At 39.4% G+C, this 15,916-nt stretch overlaps 1 protein-coding gene across 1 annotated transcript; it reads right to left on the bottom strand.

Annotated features, from left to right (window-relative positions):
* Positions 1-305: 305 nt before the first annotated feature.
* LOC122041117 (chaperone protein ClpB3, chloroplastic-like) lies at positions 306-15,217 on the bottom strand. The gene is made up of 10 exons (XM_042600705.1): positions 14,837-15,217; positions 13,507-13,725; positions 12,736-12,973; positions 11,538-11,733; positions 11,328-11,382; positions 10,412-10,562; positions 2,666-2,974; positions 2,308-2,573; positions 1,008-1,934; positions 306-826 (listed from the first exon to the last, which is right to left on the bottom strand). The coding sequence occupies exons 1-10, from the start codon at positions 15,095-15,097 to the stop codon at positions 491-493; spliced, it is 2,958 nt and encodes a 985-aa protein (XP_042456639.1). The 5' UTR covers positions 15,098-15,217; the 3' UTR covers positions 306-490.
* Positions 15,218-15,916: the final 699 nt, after the last annotated feature.

Below are 15,916 nucleotides of genomic sequence, written 5' to 3'. Positions count from 1 at the left end.
CCTAATATATTTTTGAAGGACTAATAATATTAAATCTCTTGGAATAAATAATATCACCTTTTACCTAGTATATTTTTTTCAAAGATATTCATATATTTTTTTCAAAGATATTCATAGACATTAATTTTTTGAATAAGCCCTATCATATGAGCCAGTGATCTTAAAATGTTATATTTTTATTTCTTAAATTTGTTGAGACACATCGTAAATGACCAACAAAATCAAGATATTTGACTCCATATGCCGAAAGAATTGAAAGAACAAACCATCTCAATGGATTATTTTTGAAGATGAAAATAAGCATCTTAACTCTTTTAATATTAAATCCTCTGATATTCACTGAAAATTTTATTGCTCCACCCAATTTTTATTATCCTTAAATAACCTAGAGAAACAGGCTATTCTATACAATATGAACAATATCGTTCATGAAACATCAACCATTTGGGTTTAGCTCTTTGCATTATGCCTAGGAAGAAAAGCATCCGCGTCAACTAGGCAAGAAGGCCTCCTGGCCCTCAGATGAAGACGCATCCGAAGAAGCATCTGCATCGTCTATCTTACGAAACACTAACTTTTGCAAAGGAAGCTGACCATTGGAGAAAACTGTGACTTCAGTGTCCACCAAGATACTATCCTCATCCTTGAAGTCTCCCCTCAGAATGCCCTTTGCCAGTTCGTTCTCCACGTTCTGCTGAATAACACGCTTCACTGGCCTTGCACCATAGTTGGGATCGTACCCAAGGCTTCCAAGAAACTCCACGGCGGCATCAGTCACCTGAATTTTGATCTTTCGATCTGCAACCCGCTTTTGCACTCTTTCCAACTGCTTACACAATGTAATTATAGTAAGAAGCAGAAATGGAAAGCATTAGAGTTGATCTATACCGATGGTACAAGAACCTAGAGAACTTAAAAGGATGTAAAATTGGATAACTATAATGGATATCCAAGTACTCATACTAGATATTTTCTTAACAACATGTTTCAACAGCTCGAATCCATACCTGTAACTTCACAATACTGTTTATTTGCTCGCGATCCAAGGGCTGGAAAACAATATACTCATCAACACGATTCATGAATTCAGGCCGAAAGATTGACCTAGCAGCATCCATCACTCTCTGTTTGATAGCCTCATATGTGGAATCCCTCGATTCTAATTCATCGTTCATATTTAATATGTATTGGGAACCAACATTAGATGTCATAATTATAACTGTGTTTGTGAAACTCACTGTCCGGCCCTGTGAATCAGTCACTCTACCATCGTCCAGAATCTGAAGGAAAACATTGAACACATCAGAATGTGCCTTCTCGATCTCGTCAAACAATATAACTGCATAAGGCCTTCTGCGAACAGTCTCAGTCAACTGTCCCCCTTCCTCGTATCCAACATAGCCTGGTGGGGCTCCAATCAATCTTGACACTGCATGCTTTTCCATGTACTCGCTCATGTCTATTCTAACTAAAGCTTCTTCAGTGTTGAACATATAAGAAGCAAGTGCTTTTGCCAATTCTGTCTTGCCCACTCCAGTCGGACCCATGAACATGAAACTAGCGATTGGTCGGTTGGGATCTGAGAGACCAGCTCTGGACCGTTGAATAGCCTCAGCAACAGCTTTCACAGCTGGGTCTTGACCAACAACTCGCTTGTGGAGTTCTTCTTCCAGAAACAGTAGCTTCTCTCTCTCTGATTGTTGCAGCTTAGATACAGGAATGCCAGTCCATTTGCTGACTATTTCTGCAATGTCACTCCCAGTTACCTCTTCTCTAAGCATTGATTTGCCTGAACTTTTATACTCAATTAGGTCCTTTTCTGCCTCTTGAAGCTGACGTTGTAGAGAATTAAGGCTTCCGTATTTCAATTCAGCTGCCCGATTAAGATCATATTCACGCTCTGCCTGCTGAATTTCTACATTCACCCTATCAATCTGTAATGAAAAGCTTAGTCAGTAACAAATTACATTAATGATTTTAATCCAAAATTCTACCTCATGGGTGGTTGAGTTTTAGAAACTTAATATTCTAATATCATAATTTTAGTTGTAAACTTGATATCTTGGAAAAGGAAGCTGATCTTTGGAAAAGTTTAAATGAATTATTAATGGAAGATCACTATTCCCAGTTCCAATGCAGTGGAAACTACTACTATTTCTACAAAAAAAAAGCCAAATGCACAAAAGCATATGAACTTGCATCTCTACATGCAGGTGGAACAATGTGTTCTTGGGACCTCCTCAAGGTCCTGCATTGCCATAAGTGATATGCTTTATTGACTAAGGAGTAAGGAAAGCTATGTGATACCTCTTCTTTTATTGATTGAATTCTTGTCATTACTGCTTTCTCATGTTCCCACTGCTCAGTAAGTTCAGCCTGCTTCTCCTTCAACAGTGACAGTTCTGTTTCAAGGCGGTTCAACCTATCTTTTGAAGCTTTATCAGTATCATTAGTTAATGAGAGCCGCTCCATCTCCAACTTCAATACAGATCGATTAATTTCATCCAGAGCAGTTGGTTTAGATGTAATCTCCATCTTTAGCTTGGCAGCTGCTTCATCAACCAAGTCAATAGCTGCAGCAAACAGTCATTTGAAAAATCCATAACTTAGTAGCAGAGAAGAATGTGACTTTGGTGAACTGTATGGTAACATATCAAGGGTTTACCTTTATCTGGCAAAAACCGGCCACTTATATAGCGGTCAGAAAGAATAGCAGCCTCCACAAGAGCACTATCAGATATGCGGACACCATGATGTAGCTCGTATCTCTCACGCAATCCACGTAATATTGATATTGTATCCTCTACTGTAGGCTGATCAACATAAACTTGCTGAAAACGACGCTCCAAAGCTGGATCTTTCTCAATATACTTGCGATACTCATCAAGAGTCGTGGCACCAATGCAGCGCAGTTCTCCACGTCCAAGCATTGGTTTCAAAAGGTTACCTGCATCCATGGCCCCATTTGTGGCACCTGAAAGAACAGACATATTGTAACGCTCAGAATTAGAAACATCCAACATATAGTTTACTTGAATATCTGCTTGAAATGCAATACAAGATTAAATTACAAAAAGAAATGGAGTGAATCCTCAAGTGACATGATTAATTATCTGGAATCAATGAAAAGTGTCATAATGAAGGTTCAACATGAAAGGGATTGGAAGGTAGTTGGTTAGAATCTCATATGAAAGTCACAAAATGTAGGATCGAAAAGAATTTAGATATCTCCACAATTACATGATATTGTCCACTTTGGGCCTAAGCCCTCATGGTTTTGCTCCCCAAAAGGCCTCATGCCAATGGAGATATCTTTTCTCTTATAAACCCATGATATTTCCCATGTGTTTCCAATATGGGACTATGTTTGCAACCTTGCAACCCCAACAATCCCCCCCTCAAACAAAGGACCATGGGCTTCCCACGTCCGATCCTCGACCCACCAGGTCTTCCTGCCCCTCGGTCTACCCGACCTACTAGGACTTCCTGCCCCTCGGTCTACCCGACCTACTAGGACTTCCTTGCCTAGCCGCAACTAGGACTTCCTGCCCCTCGGTCCACCCGACCTACTAGGACTTCCTACCTGGTGTCTGGTCCTCTTGATCCGAACATAGGAGCCCCCACTTTTTTTTGTTTGAGGTCAATATTGTACTCACATGGTTCAATCATACCATAGCTCTTGTGCACAGTCGGCGGTTAAACATTTTGGCAGTCCGGGCTCTGATACCACTTGTTAGGACCAAAAGTAGCTAGAGGGGGGGGGGGGGGGGGGGGGGGAATAGCTCGTCGCGCTTCGCTCTTGCTCGGCGTTGCTTGTTTCTTCAAGAATATGCAGCGGAAAATACAGAAACAAATACAACAACGCTAACACGGTTGGTTTACTTGATATCCACCTCACAAGAGGTGACTAGTCCAAGGATCCACACCACGCACGCACCCTCCACTATGAAAACACTCCTTTTCGATAACTACCGAGGGCGGAGAAGCCCTACAAGACTCTCAGTACAAGAAGAAAGGAAAGGGAAACAAAATACAAGCGCAAAGCTTACAATGAGTACAGAAAACCCTAACCCTAGCTTCTCTTCTTGCCTTTGATCCGCCTCTTGACTTGGAACGCTTCCAAGATCCTTCAAGAACTGGCGATCTGATCTTTGAGAGCGCTGTGGAGGAGCTGGCGAGTAGTCTAGAGTAAATCGGAGAAGGATTTACCGCAGCCATCGAACGCCTGCAGCTATAAACGACGCCAACGGTCGGATCCCGATCGATTCGAATGTTCCCAATCGATCGGGGAGGCTTTGGATCGATCCACGGATCGATCCGGCGCTTGCTCGAAAGCGCTGGATCGATCCACGGATCGATCCGGCGCTTATCGCGCGAGCCCCCAATCGATCCACCGATCGATTGGGACCTCTGATCGATCCACGGATCGATCCGGAGCTCGATCGGGGAGGCTGCGGATCGATCCACGGATCGATCCGACCTGATTTTGTCGAAACCAAGTCTCAAACATCCCAAACCAACATCCGGTCAACCTCGACTGTTGGTATGTCGTGCCTAGCATCTAGTCACTCCCTTGACTGCTGGGACTCCCTTACCAAGTGTCCGGTCCATCCTTTGACCCACTGGACTTTTCTCTGTGCAGTAATCCTTCGACCTACTTGGACTTTTCTTTCATGCCAAGTATCCAGTCGATCCTTTGACCTACTTGGACTTCCCACCGGATGTCCGATCGTCCTTGATCCATCCGGATTTTCCTGCCAGCTTCACTCACGGGACTTTCACCTAGCTTCACTCACTGGGTTTTCCATCGCCAGCTTCACTCACTAGGACTTTCACCGGCTTCACTCACCGGATTTCCACCCAGCTTCACTCACTAGGGTTTTCCACCGCCTAGCTTCACTCACTAGGACTTTCACCTGGTTTCCTCACCAGGATTTCCATCCGCCTAGCTTCACTCACTGGACTTCCTTGCCCGGCTTCACTCACGGGACTTTCCTTCTGCCTACCAGGACTTCATTTGCCTAACATCGGTTAGGACTTCCGTCAAGTATCCATCGACCTTGACTCTGACTCTTCTTCAATCAATATCTTGTTATCGAAACATCTAAACCCAAACCAAGACTCAGCTTGGTTACCCAGGTCAACCTTGACCTGAGGGATATTGCACCAACAATCTCCCCCTTTTTGATGTTTGACAATACCACAATAACACTTACAATCCCATATGTAAGTTAGGCTAATCCCATAGCCTCCTTCTTCATGCCACTAGGTAAAGAAAGCATAAATTTAACCATACATTCTCCCCCTATTGGCACACATCAACCCATCGTTGGACACACATCAACCTATGCTCCAATTCTGGGCACACTTCAACAAATCCATTTGTTGAAGACTCTCCCTCTGAAGAGTTGCTCATCGTTGTTCACAACATCACTCGTTGTGATTAACACGATAATGAAGGTCCCATACCCTTCATTTATCCTTAACTTCTCCCTCAATGTAGACAACTACTCAACCTTGAGCATTATCTACCACTTGAGTGTCCACTTGAAATAATGAGGATATCCACTCCCCATTTCTCCCCATTTCAAGTTTAAATGCTCAACCTTGAGCAAGTTCACAACAGAAGGTTAACCACCTTCCAAGGTTCATGAAAAATAATTTTCATGTCTTTAAAGAGTCCCTCCCCCTAAAGACATGGTGGTAACTTCTGTCATTGCACCAACAATGACTTGGAATCCCTAATCCTTTAGGAAACCCAGATTTAGAAGTTTTGAGGTTCAAATGTTCAAAATTTGAAACAAACCTCAACCTAAACTTCAATAAAGTCTTCCTTAACCAATCCATCCTTGTTTTCAACACGAAAACACCCTTTTTATGTATACAAATGTATTTAAGGGTTTGGAATGGTTACCTAGACTCAAAGAGGTTCAAAGATTGAGATCGGGCCTTCCAGCCAAAATCAGCAACTTGGATCGATTGAGTTGGGTTCCAATCGAAACCTTTGAATCGATCCATCGATCGATTCAGACTCTCGATCGGTGATCGATCCAGTGAGCTTCGCTCGTGGGAATTGCCGTTTGAATCGATCCATGGATCGATTCAGAACTCAATCGATCCGTGGATCGATCGGAGCTCGATAGTTGCTGAAATTCCATTTCAGTCAACTTCAGAAACCCCTAGAAAATTCTACAAAAATCCAAAAATTATGAAATTTCGTGTAGACATTATTTAGGGCATACTTAATCATGGAAAAATAGTTTTCTATGAAAATACATCATATTTTCAAAGATTGACACAAACTTGAAAACTTGCAAAAACTTTAGTGTTTTCTTCAAGTTTGTGTCTAACTATTCAATGGTGATTACTATCAAAAGATAGCCTTCACCAAGGTTTTCCAAAAACATTTTAAAACATTTTCAAAACCAATATCCCATCATGTTCCTTGGGCATAATGCACATGACTTGTACATTAGCTTTCCCAATGATGGGAAAACACATAACTATGTGTTTTGATGAACCTAAAACTCAAAAGAATGCACTAAATCAACATCTTGAGTTTTGTTCATCATCCTAACATCTCACTTGTATATAATATGCACTAAAACACATACAAGTCACCTTATAGTCTTTGTGAGATGTAGATTTTGGTTTTGCCCTAATCTAGGGATCATGCATATTTATCTAGGCATTTTAGAAATGTTAGACATCCACCTAGGATGTCACTTGTCAATAAGTGTCGTTAAATGCCATTCGTCCTTAATTACAAGGAATAAAACTTAATGCATGATTATGTTATGGCATACATCAAAAGAAAATAATTTTCAAAAGAAAATATCCTATTACTACATGATGTATGAATGTCATGACATGGTATTTTTGGATTTTTCATAATAAAACATGAATGCAAGACTAGACATGATGTCATGGCATATGATGGGCAAACAATCATGGCAAGATTTAGCATAAATAAAATATACCTAGATTAACTATCTAAGTATCCTTAAAGTCTTAGCTAAACTTACACCTTAAACCTAGATTGCCCTAAAGTGCTACAAGAGAATGCCAAAACCTAAATTGGCATTTCTAATTTCCTTGATTTAATGTATGCCAATTGAAATTAAGCATATTCCTCAAATGTTGGCATATTCCATTTTTCCACAAGAGTAGCACTTTTAAATTAAGGCTCGGATTGCCTTAAATTGCCTAAGAACATACCAAAATCCCAACTTGATAGTTCTTATGAATTTCCCAATATGTGCCATTTAAGATTAAAATCAAATTTCACCATTTGGCACATTTTACTCTTTCAAGGAGTAATCAATAATTCCATTTCATTTTCAAAGGTTAACAAAAACCTTGAAAATGCTCCTTGAGTGTCAATTTCCTCAAAGTTGGGTTAACTACCCTTCTAATCGGAGTTGACACTCTCTAACCCATCTATGGGGTAGAGAAGATGCTCCTAGGAACCCAACACCTATTGGTGCTCCTTGGATGCTCTAGGTACTCACTAGGGATAACTTCCTAGTGACCTTGTTGGGCTTCTTAGAAGCCTTGGTCACATTTTCTAGGTCAACTCTAGGGATAACCTCCCTTGTGACCTTGTTTGTGACTTTCTTAGACTTCTTAGAAGTCTTAGTCACATTTATTGCAAAAATACTCTTAGGGATGACTTCCCTAGTATTTTTGGCTTGACCACTAGACCTAGGGTTTGTTCCATAACTATATGGAACTCTATGGTAAGAGGGCATATCCTTCTTAGCCTTTGGTTTGTATCCCAAACCTCTATGGCCATTGGATGGCTTTTGTACCCCTAAACCTAGGTTATGCTCATTTTGCCCTAATAGGATATTTTCCATCCTTTTTAGGGTCTTTTCCATTTTATCAAGCCTTGATCTCAAGACTTGATTTTCTATCACTAAGTCCTTAGTTTTTGGTTTTTCATTTGATCCATGAGCATTTTTGTTTCTAGGCTTGTATCTTACATCCTTAGAGTTATCGCGTAGGTTTTTACCTACATTCCTAGCCTTAGGGATAGTAGTTTTGGCATGTAGGGCCACATGCTTTTCCTTAAAGCCCTCATGCTTCCTATTCTTATGGTAAATCGCATTAAAATGATAAAAATTTGACCTAGCATGCTTTTTACCATTTTGCAAGGAAATAGGCTCAACGAAAGTTACCTTCCTTTTTACCTTGGAGGATCCCCCTTGACTAGTGCCTCCTTGAGCCTTGACCATCTTCTTCCCCTTGGGGCATTGACTTGGTAATGCCCTTTTTGTTGACACAAGAAGCACACAATGTTCTTTGTTCCGGGTGGTCTCCTTGGGCTTCTCCTTGCCCTTTTGTGCCACTTGGCCCTTCTTCTTGGCCAAGTTGGGACACTTGCTCTTATAGTGTCCATGTTCCCTACACTCAAAACATATTATATGATTTTTATTATTAATTGAAATATTTATACCTTTGCTTGTAGGGGTGGCATCTTTTTCTTTGGATCCGGAGGTAGAAGCTTCCTCTTGATCGGACATTGATTCTCCTCCATTTGATTTTTCTTGACTTGTGGAGGTAGAATCTATTTCCTCCTCTTCGTCTCTTGACCCGGATGTAGAAGCTTCTCCTTCTTCTTGATCCGGCGTCACCAAGGATTGCTCCCCCTCAATCCTAGAGGTGGAGGCTTCATCATCTTGAATATGAAACAAGGAGTATGCTCCCTCCTTGTTCCCTTCGTTGCATTCCCTTGAGGATGAAGCTTCTTGGATCTCCTCTTCTTCGGAGGTTGAGCATCTCTCAACCTCGGAGTCCTCCTCTTGGTCTTGATCCAATGAGTCGCCCTCTTTGGATTGTCCTTGATTTGATACAGTGGAGGGGATCTCATGAATGCTTGCCAATTTGCTCCAAAGCTCCTTAGCATCTTCAAACTCTCCAATTTGTTCCAAGATGTTGCTTGGCAATAAATTGACCAAAAGCTTGGTCACTTTGTCATTGGCCTCACATCTTTGAATTTGGTCTTTGCTCCACTTGCTCCTTTTGAGTACTTTGCCCTTGGAATTTGTGGGAGCTTCAAAACCTTCCATGAGAGCAAACCATTGCTCTATCTCCATCATAAGAAAATTTTCGATTCTTGATTTCCAAGAATCGAAGCTTGTAGATGAATATGGTGGAGCCACCCTTGTGTCAAATCCAAGTCCATCTTGGAATTGCATCTTGAAGTTGAGCTTGATAAAGTCTTGAACTTGAAGAATTTGCTCCAACTTCTTCACCCTTTAGCTTTTCTTGATATGTTTGACCCTTCCGGCGATGATTCCGGTGAAGAGCAGCCTTGCTCTGAATCCTCAAGTGACATGATTAATTATCTGGAATCAATGAAAAGTGTCATAATGAAGGTTCAACATGAAAGGGATTGGAAGGTAGTTGGTTAGAATCTCATATGAAAGTCACAAAATGTAGGATCGAAAAGAATTTAGATATCTCCACAATTGCATGATATCGTCCACTTTGGGCCTAAGCCCTCATGGTTTTGCTCTTGGGCTCTCCCCAAAAGGCCTCATGCCAATGGAGATATCTTTTCTCTTATAAACCCATGATATTTCCCATGTGTTTCCAATATGGGACTATGTTTGCAACCTTGCAACCCCAGCAATCCCTCCCTCAAACAAAGGACCATGGGCTTCCCACGTCCGATCCTCGACCCACCAGGTCTTCCTGCCCCTCGGTCTACCCGACCTACTAGGACTTCCTGCCCCTCGGTCTACCCGACCTACTAGGACTTCCTTGCCTAGCCGCAACTAGGACTTCCTGCCCCTCGGTCCACCCGACCTACTAGGACTTCCTTGCCTAGCCGCAACTAGGACTTCCTGCCCCTCGGTCCACCCGACCTACTAGGACTTCCTGCCTGGTGTCTGGTCCTCTTGATCCGAACATAGGACTTTTTTTGTTTGAGGTCAATATTGTACTCACATGGTTCAATCATACCATAGCTCTTGTGCACAGTCGGCGGTTAAACCTTCTGGCAGTCCGGACTCTGATACCAATTGTAAGATCGAAAAGAATTTAGATATCTCCACAATTGCATGATATTGTCCACTTTAGGCCTAAGCCCTCATGGTTTTGCTCTTGGGCTCTCCCCAAAAGGCCTCATGCCAATGGAGATATCTTTTCTCTTATAAACCCATGATATTTCCCATGTGTTTCCAATATGGGACTATGTTTGCAACCTTGCAACCCCAACACAAAATACTATTATGAAGGAAACACAAACAAATATTTTGTGTATTTTTATTATTCATTTACACAATATCACCCTATTTGTCTTCCACATTAGAAGGAATTAAAAAGATTGACCATGAAGACTTTTAAAAGAAATATGCCACCAACTAAGAAACACGAAATGATTGTAATTAAGCATTCTACATACCTGCCCCCACAACAGTATGAATCTCATCAATGAAAAGGACTATCTGGCCTTCAGATTCCGTCACTTCTCTCAGAACAGCTTTTAGTCTATCTTCAAATTCTCCCCTATACTTTGCCCCAGCAATGAGTGCACCCATGTCAAGAGAAATCAGCTGCACAAAAGGAGAAGTCTCATACACAAAACATAGAGATTAAAAACAAAATTGAAGAGATAATCTAAAGACCTATGTTGTAATTTGTTACACTTGATCTAGCTTGTTGAAATAAAAAAAATAAAAAAAAAAGCTGGGATCTCAAAATGAGAAGTAGAGAACATAGCTAACTTTCCCAGAAAAATCTATCCTTAGAGTTTATAGAGAGGCCATACCAACTCAGCATGAAAATAATAAATTTTGATCTTTACAAGGCCAGAATAAGCCAACAACGGAAAAAAGATCACAGATCCTCCTAATCATGGCTAGAAGCATTGTTCTTCTCTCTTTTCTCCATTGACTACATCTTATATAATATCTAACCTAACAAGCTGCAACCTAAATCTGTATTAGGAGAAAAGAACCAACAAAAGACACTAAGATGAAGCGATTCCTAGTATAAGGTATATCATGTAACAGATTTAAATTATTTAGCATCAATATTAAAAAGTGGTAATTAAGAAAGTGAACAAGTCAAAAACAGATTTTAAGTCAGGGAGGTTCGCTAATCAAGTAAGCAACTTCATATGGTACAGTTTGTTATTATTTGCAATCCTGTAGTGATCAGCTTGAGAAAAAGACAATATGTGAGCTGTAGGAGATCTAGTCAACGAGTTTAACACACATGAAATTGACTGATTGCATTGAGTACGTAATAGATCACAAAACTTATGCGTAACTGAGTTCTTATTTCAATATCCAAGAGAAAAATCTGAGCTATATTACCTTGCGGTTCATCAAAGCCTGTGGAACATCCCCTTGCACTATCCTTTGCGCCAACCTGATAAATAAAAGAGCAACATTAGTTTTCATTCTTTTCTAGTCATTCAACAGAAAAAAAAAAAAAAAGTCAGTTTTAATTGTGCTATCCAATTGAGCTAAACACAGTTTGAATAAATTTTCATGTATTAAGATAGAGCAAAAAATCATTCCTACCCTTCTGATATAGCAGTCTTTCCAACACCAGGTTCGCCTATCAATACAGGATTGTTCTTTGTTCTCCTTGATAAGATCTGAATGCACCTACGAATTTCATCATCCCTTCCAATGACTGGATCAAGTTTCCCTTCACGTGCCATAGCAGTCAAATCTTTGCCATATTTTTCTAATGCTTCATATTTACCCTCAGGATCTGTTACAAGAAGTTGTCTCCCAACATTAGCCTCAATAACTTCAAGGGCAATAAATTAAAAGGTAATCTTCATAGTAGAAAATACTGAACACGGTTTCAGGAGCTATAAAGGCTTGAACCAAGATTCCAATATTTAGCAATCTCTAAGCAACGCTTTGAATCATTTAATACATTAATGGTGTTCCAATAGTAATGATTTAGATAAGATGCATATCTGACAGTATAAAAAATATGAATTAAGCATCCAACATGTAACATGAAGACAATTGGGGAAAAAAAACCAAAAGAAGGTTTATTCATGTTCTTGAGTTCTAGGAAGACAATACAAAGGGAATGCTTAAGCTCATTCAGTGATAGATTGCTGGAACTATAAACTCTCACTATTATCCTACAACAGCCAGAAAATGGAGTAAATCGGTCATCTGAATCATTCTCATCCCCATTCCACTCTGGTTTCTCACAGAATTTCCCTGCCTAAGAAGTAACATCCTTGACTGAGATAACTAGACCCAACCATAAGACTAGCCCACTAATGTGTCAGGTCCACAGTCCATCAGCCCAAATATCAGTCAATAATAACAATAGTAGATTTGTTTAAGCCTTACTCACAATTGGTTGACAATTTCTAATATGGAAGTAAATTAGAGTTTCACACAATGAAAGATAGTACACTTGGTTTAGGGTGAGGCATTCTGTACCATGTAAACAAAGTGGAAAGAGAAACCAGCAAATGTAGAAATGAAGTATCACTAGGCGATATACTATTTCACAAACAAAATATATATGAAGGGCCAAGTACAACGGAAAACAATGCAACCTTTCACCTGCTAAAAGAAAATAAAATAAGGAATGTACAAAGCTATGACAGGAACAAAAAGAAATAAACACAATCTAAGCAAAAGATCATTGGCAGAAGCTTATGAAACATAAAACAGGGCAGCCAACAATAGTCAATCAAACATATTATAATGATAATCATCATAAAGGAGCTAAGAAAACTACCTTGGTCAATGACATTTTGCCGTCCTCTTATAGCTTGAAGGGCAGATTTTAAATTGTTCAATGAAATCTGAAAATCCTTGAAGAGTTGTTTTCCAAATCGCCGATCTTCTGCAAAACCGAGTACAAGATGTTCTACAGATACAAAAGAGTCACCATATTCCTTTTTGTATTCCCTGGCTCGCTGAATTAAAGCTTCAAGATCTCGACCTAACATACTACCAACAGATTCGCCCAGGACCTAATAAAGACAATACGAGGGCAGACAATAAACAAGGAAATATTAGAACATAGAGAAATGAATAATCATTGTTAATTGATAGGAATTCATTCACAGACAAAGTTGTGAGCACTGATGAGAATGTGTATAAAAAAGAAGATGGAACACAGGCTCTGGCTAAAGAACACCTGATTCTATCTGAAATAAATCAAGAAGCTCTACCCATAAGTGATAATTAACTCAAGAGGCTGATAGATTATTCTTAGGACAATGTTCATTAAACTAACTCTAAGATTGTCAAATTATCTTGCAAATCATCAAATCCAGAATGTGCAACAACCAACTGAAGTTGAGGAACAAAATTATTGGGACTGCACTGGACAATATGTTGAAAAAAAAATTATACTGCAAACAATAGTATAGTAGAAGAAAAGATAAAGAAGCACCAACCACCATAAGAGGCTACCATCTCATATCTATTTACTAAAGCTGTGTAGAAAACTAATTATAAGAAACAAATTAAAATAAAAAGGGGAAAATATTATAAACACTACCTTAGGCTGACGCTGGATGAATCTATCAGTAGCTTCCAGTAGCTTAGTATTATCAACTCCTGACTTGGAAAATATTCGACGTGCAAGCCCATTTTTTTGCTCTAACAATGCTTTCATTAAATGTTCAGTCTCCACTATTTGATGTTTGCTTTCTTTTGCAATTTCTGGTGATGAAACAATAGCTTGCCAAGCCATCTCAGTGAATTCTTGTTGAGTGATCTATCAAGAACAAAAAAAAAAAATGGGATGAGTCTTGTCTCAACTTGAAAATAAATATTGAGAAACTACGTAATGCAGATATCCAACGAAAAACAGAAACAGCAATGACTAAACCAATTGAGAAAGAAAATCCAAGGTTGCTGGTGGTTTTCTTTTCTAGCAGAATAGAGGTTTGAAATATGCTATTCATTGGCATTATCATATGACAAATTGAAAATTAAGACTGTGGAATACACCACAACATGTGCCGATGTTTGGTTTTCCTAGGCAATGAAGTAAGAACAGTTAAGAGTACCAGAAATAAGGACAAAACAAAACTTGAAAACATTGCAAAACTGAAATATGCTAATGTCTGAGGCTTAACAATAAAATTTCGGAATAACAAGACTGTATAAAAATGGAACATAAAAAATTCTAAAGGTTAATGATCAAAAGAGGACAAAGACCGTTAGAAGTAACTTATGGTAGAAGGGAAGTCCTTTTGTTTTCCACAAAGCATTAAATAAATATTTGCATTCTATAGTTCCAATACTAAGCAATATATTAAAAATACCCACCAAGTGCAACCCGGACACTCTACCTAATTAATAACAAAAATGGGCGAATACTTTTTTAATTGTGGGTGTTTACTTGCTGAACAACCTGGACTTTCTGTAGTTGTAATGGACATCTTTCAAAAATTTGTTGAATAATTGAAGTACTACAGACTATAGTAGAGAACTTTCAATGGCATATAAGCACCAAGGAGGGTATTTGAGGTTGCAAACTTAAGAAATCACATTTGGCTATAGTACAAGAATTGGAGCTAAGATACTTGAATCCAATGACCTAATTTTCCCAAACCTCAATGCTAATCCCACTCGTTGACGCTTGCAATACTCATAAAAGTGAGATTTCGCAATAAAAAGAATAATGGAACACAAAAGGCAAATCCTTTGGTGTGTGTACAAGCAGAATTAGATCATCTTGGTTAAGAAGACAACCAAAAGTCGAATAATCTATGAATTGGTAAAATCAAATAGCTACACTTTCTAAAATGTGCCTCAACAAATATATTCAAAAAGTAGCATAATCATCCAAACGAGTAACAGGAACCGGAAACGAGAACTACCCTTCCATCCTTGGGCGCTTCGCATCTGATGACAACAGACCTCAAGACGCTACCCGAGCGCCCGACCCTCTTCGACAGGAAGAGATCGCTCCTCCCGAGGGTGTCCGACCATCTCAAGGCCCTTATTGTCTTGCCGGATGCCCGACACCTGAAGGAGGCATGGAGGGTGAGTGCGTTGCTGCAGAAGCGGCTCCGGCAGGCATTCGATGGCGGTGGAAGGAGGCGGAGGCTGTGGTTCGTGGCGCAGAACACAGACGTCATAGATGGGATCCGGCGTCAATTCCGTCTCCGGCGAAGGGTTTCGATCGGCGGAGCCCGGTGGGTGTAGTTGGACTTAAATAGAGAACTGGCTCGTGTCTCTGGTAGATTCGGCAGACTTCTCGAAGATGGTCGACCCTGCAGGCGACGAAGATAAAGAATTGTGGCTCCCGGGAGAAATCGATCTGGACCATACGATCCTGATCGAACGGCTATTCGCTACCATTTAAAACCTTTACCTGAAAAAGAAAATTTTTTGGTGGAAGAAAAAAGAAGTAAAAGTCCAAAAATCAACATAGATCAGGAATATACTAGTGGACGCATGTGACTTAGCAAATATCCCTTGTCTTGATGTGTTCGTAAAGATGGATATTTCTCAGAGTATTTAAGGGGAGAAGTATAATCTTAACTAGTAGACCGGAAAATCTCGAGATAAAACATTTTGACAAATTAAAAATAACCGCTAGGTGAAGCTTTTTAAAGGTAACAATAATTCTAAATTTTTAAATTCAACTTTATTATAAAACCTACTATATCATATTATCATCACAAAAAAAATAAAAAATTTACGACGTTTATAAACCTCTCTTCGTAATCATAAATCTAAAAAGTAATTTTATATTAGATCACACTAATTCACACATCATTGTCTATTTTTTTAATTTACTATCTTTATTTATAATATTAATCCATTTTAAAAAAAATAAAAAATTAAAAAAAAAAAAATAAGTAGTCGACCGTCACTATTCTAAACCCAGCATCCAATGTTGAGTTCTTGGATTTACAAAACCTACAATACAATTAGATTTACAAAACCCAACT

The sequence above is a fragment of the Zingiber officinale genome, chromosome 2A (assembly GCF_018446385.1).
Source record: "Zingiber officinale cultivar Zhangliang chromosome 2A, Zo_v1.1, whole genome shotgun sequence".
In the NCBI taxonomy this organism is placed as follows: domain Eukaryota; kingdom Viridiplantae; phylum Streptophyta; class Magnoliopsida; order Zingiberales; family Zingiberaceae; genus Zingiber; species Zingiber officinale.
The sequence above is the reverse complement of the archived record's forward strand: the minus strand, read 5'-3'. Positions and strand labels throughout refer to the sequence as shown.